Source organism: Octodon degus, unplaced genomic scaffold, assembly GCF_000260255.1.
Source record: "Octodon degus isolate 3935 unplaced genomic scaffold, OctDeg1.0 scaffold00004, whole genome shotgun sequence".
Classification (NCBI taxonomy): Eukaryota; Metazoa; Chordata; class Mammalia; order Rodentia; family Octodontidae; genus Octodon; species Octodon degus.
In genome coordinates, this window is record NW_004524580.1 from 3,559,405 (window position 1) to 3,566,212 (window position 6,808).

General features: G+C 38.8%; 1 protein-coding gene across 1 annotated transcript; it reads right to left on the minus strand.

The window, feature by feature from the left end:
- Positions 1–3,543: 3,543 nt before the first annotated feature.
- On the minus strand, positions 3,544–6,597 carry Bbs10 (Bardet-Biedl syndrome 10). The gene is made up of 2 exons (XM_004623887.2): positions 6,358–6,597; positions 3,544–5,971 (listed from the first exon to the last, which is right to left on the minus strand). Exons 1-2 carry the CDS (start codon positions 6,540–6,542, stop codon positions 3,997–3,999), a joined length of 2,160 nt encoding a protein of 719 aa, XP_004623944.1. The 5' UTR covers positions 6,543–6,597; the 3' UTR covers positions 3,544–3,996.
- Between the last annotated feature and the right edge of the window lie 211 nt (positions 6,598–6,808).

The window sequence follows — 6,808 nt, forward strand, 5'->3', positions numbered from 1 at the left end:
AAAACAAAACAAAACAAAAAAAAAACTATTACCCGTTACCTGGCTTCACTTGCCTCTGGGACACACTGCTTACATTTGGACACATCATCTGGACTTTCTGCATCAGGAAGCTTCATGCACAATGGTTGTTAGGCAGATTCAAGAAAAAAGAAGAAACAAAAACACCACTAAGGGACTGGGGGGACTGTGCCTCAGAGCTCTCCGTGGATCTCACTGCTCCTTGAAAAAAGTAGTCAAACAAAGCAAATCGAACACCACATAGCAAGTGGGCAAACTGAACCTCACAGCAAATGGAGGCCTTGCATGGCTCAAATGAAGGCTCGAATGTGTGCTGGTGCACATGTAATCAGAGCACTCGGGAGGCTGAGGCCGGAGGATGGCTGTACGTTTTCAGACCAGCAGGGACTACATAGCGAGTTGAAGCCCAACCTGAACTACATAGTAAGCCCCTAGTGGTACAGTATCCGGTTCATTCTTTTATCTACTTCATCATTCCTGTACATACTAAGCTCTCTGGTCTTATGTAGCTGCTTATCTAGTTAATATCTAAATAAAAATGGCACAGGTCCTTGTCTACCTCCTATAGAGCATTCAGGGTCTTTCCTAAGATTTCTGCAAAGTCCAAAGTGCTTCCATCGGTGTTGGCACTCCTTGCTCAGGTTTCCTGCTTCCACTAAAATCTCAACCTCACACTCCACTTCTGAGGGCTCTTCTCCTTTGTGTGTTGTCAACTTACAAGGAAAGAAAAAAAAAAACAGCACTATTTTTCTCTGACTTCCTCACCAATACAAAAAGTATGTGTGTAGCAAACCACTGAAGTTTGAAATAATAGTTTTATACTATCAAATATCACAGAAGATAAATTAAAACATTCCTCTTTTTAAAACCCATTTGGAGACATAAATATGGCAAAAAGTTAATAAAGTATAAAACTAAATGATCATTCATACATAGCTATTTTACAACTGTTATTTGATTGTAACATGTTTTTTATAAAGGTTTTACAAGAGTTTAAACATTAGTCACATGCCACAGAAGAGATTTTGCTGTCTGTGCTGGGATAAAGGCAGAACTGCCAAGAACAAAGAAACTCCAAAACATACAGATTCATGGTATATTCTACTCCTTCCGGGAGGACATGAGCGATTGCTGACAAAAGTTCAGACTTACGGCGCATTACCCTTTTCCCTTCCCTTTTAGTCCGAAACAGACACCATGGAATTTCCTAAATAATATGACTAAATAGCTCTACTAGCAAAGATAGGATAGTGATATATATCTCTATATCTATCATCTATCTATAGTGTGTGTGGTACTGAGAGACTTCATAGTAGGTTATATCACCAGCTCTTTTAAAATATTATTTTAGGATAGGGCCTTGCTAAATTGTCCAGGCTGAGCTCATACTTGGGTCCTCCTGCCTCAGCTTCCCAGAGTGGTAGGCTTAGTGGGATGTACCCCCATACCCGGTAAGTTGTTTAATATTTATTGTAGTCCATGCTGGCTTCATGAGGGGGAAAATGTTATTGGGCAAAATGTGACAATGTGAGGTGGATTGATATATAACTTCAGAAAACAATTACAGAAACTCTGTTGAGATGTTAACACATATTTTTCTTCTTTACCCCTTCCATGGTGGAGCAGACAGTGTTTTCCAAAGATACCTGCCTTAACATAGCCCCATCCCACACTCTTTTAATGATGTGACACAGACACTCTTCCCATGAGGACTACATTCTCTTCCCTTAAACCTCTGTGACGCCTTGGCCAAGTGAATACAGTGGAAGCTGTCCAGTTAAGCTTAGTCAACCCCCAGAATCATAAAAGAGAATTATTCAAATATACTGTTTGTGAGTTATTCAAGATGCAGCAATAATAAACAGGAAAATGATCTGTTTAGATTGTCTTCACTTATTTTGTTTAGTTCTGATTCTTTAACTTTTTTTCAGGTTTTATCATAATTTTGTCTATTCTTGCTATAGGTTACCTTAAATACTTCATAATAGAGAATATCAATTTAATATAATTTTTTACAGTTCTTTTATCTAGCCCAGTGATGCAAATTCTTAAGTGTTATTTTGTAAAAACAGATAACTCACGAAAGCTTTATCACCATCATTGGGATTTTTTTACTAAAAGGAAAACAAATTACTTTGTGTAAATCTGTTCTATATTTTCTGCTCCTTCTCCCCTAAACAGTCTGCTCATGAAAGTTTAGATATATCCTAATGGATAAGGATCCAAAGACTGAGTTAACAAATAGGTCCCAAACAGGTTTTTATTGGCTAGTTTGCAAAATATGAAATATGAAATTAATCATGCAAAGTCAGCTTAAAAAGCTTTCCAAACTACTGACATTAAATGCCTACCAAATGAACACTGAGCCTATTTAGAAAAGCCTTTGAGTACCTTCAACAATAACAAAATAAAGCAAAATGCTCCTACTCTATTGAAAATGAGTGGAAATTACTCAACAATTTAATATAGGTTCATTCATCTAAGTATTTCCGTAAAAAGAATGGTGTTACTCTCTTCACACTCACTGAAATGAAATAATGCATCCTGTGGCAGACACCTTTACTTATTTATTTTTTTTTTAATTTTTTTTTTTATTTATTAGAGAGAGAGAGAGAGAGAGAGAGAGAGAGTGAGTGGTGTGTGTGTGTGGCCAGCTCAGCCCACCAGGGGGCGGGCTGGCTGGCATGTGGTGCTGGGGGATTGAACCGCGGTCCCTGTGCTTCGCTGAACTTGTTCTAAGTAGGTGCTTTAGACCACTGAGCCATCTCTCCAGCCCAGACACCTTTAAAAAGCAGAACTTTACTTAATATAAAAGGCCGTGAGACACTGTGTGACATGATGCATTATTCGTGATTTGATATATTATTTGTACTATTTACCAAATCATAGTTTTTTTCTTTGGTTTTCCTAAATCAATCCTAACCTAAGGCAGAATTTTTTTTTTTTTTTTTGCTCCCAATGCCTTCAGGGCAGGTTTGGCTGGCTTGAGTTGTGGGGATTCGAACCACAGCAAGCTGAGCCTGACTGCTTTGTTGAAGCTGCCACTTAAAGAACTGAGCTAAGGGGCAGGCCCCCAATCCTAACCTAAGTATTGTACATATCTATTCAAAAGTGCATGAAGACATATGCTCAGTATCTAACACAGTACCTGACACACAGTATGTACTCAGCAGGAATTTTTTGAGTAAGTAACTTGGAAACATGTATTTATGGAAACAGAACAAAGATAGCACTGTTTTATTTTACAAGCACTTTTGAATACTCGGAATAAAAAAGGCACTGTTTTGGGTGTTTTAGAGAACTAGTACAAATACAGGACACTGTTCCTACCCATGGCTGGATACATAGTATCATTTGCCTAAGCTTTTAAAATAATATACAAACCTCTGTAACATTAAATTAGAAATAATTGTGAAATTATTTGTTACTACTGAACTCTGGCTATGCACTAAGTACAATAAAAACCAGTTAGTATATGAAGTGTTTTTACAAGATTTTTAGGCTCTAGAAGAAAATAAAAAGTACAAATTCCATATTGTTTCTGGAATTAACTTTTAATTACAAAAATAAAATGAGTTCACAATGCACAATCACATTTCTCATAACATATTCAGTGGTTTATGAGTGGTAAAAATCTATGAAGGTTTTCTTTCTAAATGGAATAGAAATGAAATAAGTGGCACATGAAGGAATAATTTAATTTATATGCTTTAAATTAAACACTCCTTTAAACACACAGACTTACACAGACATAAAACGGGAGATGCCTTAGCTGGATCTCGGTTTCCCCTTTAGTTTTGTTACATAAAGTAGCCTAATATTTGCATCCGAACGGTCTGGTGGCCTTGGCATACTTCTGAAGACATTTGATCTTAGGCTGTTTTTCTGAGTAGACTGAACTGTCCTGAGAACCCACAGTCATATGTCTGCCTTATTTTATGGTTCTAGTTGGATTAAAAACTAAGTTACAAAAAATTGCTAATATTGAAGCTCATCTTCTGAGTCTGGCTCACAACTTTTTGAAGGTTGTCTTTTAATACTGATTATCAAGTCAATGGTTAATATTTTTGTCAAACATTGAAGAACTGAAGTTAGTACATGGTATTTACCAATTACTGATTCCAAACCTGCCTGACAGTTTATCATGGGTTGATCAGTTTGCAGTGTGGGGAGAGTTCTCAAAAATACTTGTGGGAAACTGTCATATCCTTTCTTCTGTTTATAAAGGATTTGGGGAATGCCTAAAAGTGCATTGGCTATTAACTTACTAACCATGATTTCTTCTAACCGCTGACATTTTTTGGCATAGTTGATAAGGTAGTAATGTAGTAAGATCTCAAAACTCCCACCCACAGGCAAAACACAACCGGCTGGTATAGATGAACAGCAACTCTGTGAAATGCATGTAGTTTCTAGCGATTTATATTTCACTGGTAATATGCTCCCCTTTCCAGCACTATTTGTGACCTGGAAATTTTCATAAGAAACTTCTATTCTAGTGTTTTCTGTTATAGAATTCCTAGTGGAATTATTCTCAATTAGTTCACTGTCATCAGTTACCCTTTTATTTTCAGGAGGCAAACACTTCCATATTTCATCTGTTTGGACTGTATCTGTTGGCATCATTTTTGGTGCTGAAAATGAAATGTGTGTTTCTAATTCAACAGTTGAAACTGGCAAGTTTGAGTGTATTTTTAAATACTGAGTTTTTTCCAATTCATCATTGTTCTTTATACCTGTGCCTTGATAAGGTTTACGTATAGGGTGATTACAAATTCTGAGTAACTGATTACTCTTTCTACTATTTTTATAAAGAGGAGGACTTAATGTGTCACTTTGGGCATTGACTTTTTTAACATAATTTAGATCAAAGTCTTTAAATAACTGCTGAAGCATTTTAAATGCTCCATATAAAGCACTTTCATGTTGTTCAACAAGACCCTGCACTGGTCCACAAAGAATTATACAGTGTGGCACAAATTTACATGTACTAATTAGACCAAGATGAACGTATCTTTTGGATCTAAGGATAAGACGTTTACAAAATTTCACCAAAGCAGTGTTGGAAATTTCACACTGTAAATAGGCCTGTGGAAACACAAATGGGGAAAAACTGATGATCCTTTGGATAAAAGAAACTTCCTCTGATGATAAACAGTCCACAACTGATATGCCACTCAGTCTTGCATAATAAATAACTAAATCTGACTGTTTCACACTAGACAGAAGCAATTTTACATTTTGACTAAGTAAATGTTTCATTATTGATTTTGTTCTTTCCATAATCCAAATCTGAGATGTCTGAAACTGTGCTTCTGAGTTTAGAACAAACTCTGACCCAGAAGTTGAAAAAAGAGGCTGAATGATTTCTCTTACTATGGCTACTCGCATGTCACCATCTGCTGGGCAGTAAACAGAAAAATCTCTGTGAAGCACAAGACCATCTATGATCTTAGACTCTGACACAGGGAGGCCAGTGACACTGACATTCAACTCTACAAAACAGTCATTCACTAACTCAAAAACTTCCGTCCCACTTTCCGAAGTCATACACTTGAAAAAGTAGTCACACATTAATTGTGAAATAAACTTGTGATTATTTCTTCCCACTCTTCCACAAAAGTATGCATCTAAGAGTAATTCTAAGGAGCTCCTACACAATGTTCTCTCTTTAGCAGATGAAGAAAAGATGGATAAAAAGTGTCTACTTAAGTACTGGTCCATAATATAGTCTAGAACGTGTGTCTGAAACGTTAATAGAGCCTGAGAAATAAATTTCCACTGACAACAAGTTTTCCAACGTCTTTCAAAGGTCTGAAAATTTTCAGGAATCAATGAATCCTTTTCTGTGATTGCACGAAGTCCTCTGAGTAAATGGCAAAGAAATATAATAAATGTTTTAGCACCATCTCCTGTCTTTTTTAGATGACTGGAAACACACGCCACTATTATCCTGCACCAAGAGACAGAGAAGCAGACAGGGGAAAAAAAAAAAGTCAGATTTTTCTGGGAACAGGTTTCCTACATGGAATCGAGTTAAAACTATCAGCTACAGACTAAAGAAAGAATTTTGTCCTTTTGATATATAGTCTTAGTTTTCTTTCTTTCTTTCCTTTCCAATATACTTTGTTACATTCTTAAGATTCTAGGAAGGCGAGGAATGAGCAGTCTGAAATTTTGGAATTCAGTAATATTCCTTGCGCAGCACTCTAACCCCCTGTACGTGTTGGTGTCCCCAGAGGTCGTTTTCCCGCGCACAGAGCCTCGGGAAGGGACAAGAGATTCAGGGAGACTATCGGGTGCGTACTGGGTGGCGGGCAAAGTGTAGGACTCCGGTACCTGGCTACTGGATGGTTTAACTGCAGGGCCTGCAGGAGGCGGCCTCCATCCCGGCTGAGCAGCACCTCGCCGGTGGGCTTCGTACACAAAACCTGTCGTCCCTCGGGCCCCACGCAGCGGCTCACAATGGCCTCCAGCACCTCGGCCACCTGCAGCGCCGTCTTTACAGACCCCGCCACGGCCATTGAACTTCTTTCACTTGACGGCCGTCGACACACTAGCACCAACCAAAAGCGCCCAGCGCGGCCGGAAACGGAAGAGGTGGGGAGTACACCGGAAGCAGGCACTGAACCGGAAGGTTGGGAAGTCCCGCCTCGCTTCAGAAGCTAACGCGATAGGAAGCTAGCTCCCGTGCTTCGCGAGTTGGGCGGGGCGGGCGAGGCACCTACCGCGATAGAGGCTGGCGCTCACCAGGACCTGTTCCTGGCCGGAACCATAAAAGCACACCCCC

Coding starts and splice junctions, on each gene's coding strand:
- Bbs10 (XM_004623887.2), bottom strand. CDS start 6,542: ATGGCCGTGGCGGGGTCTGTAAAGACGGCGCTGCAGGTGGCCGAGGTG. Junction 5,972..6,357: donor TTAAACCATCCAGTAGCCAG/GTACCGGAGTCC, acceptor CTCTTGGTGCAG/GATAATAGTGGCGTGTGTTT.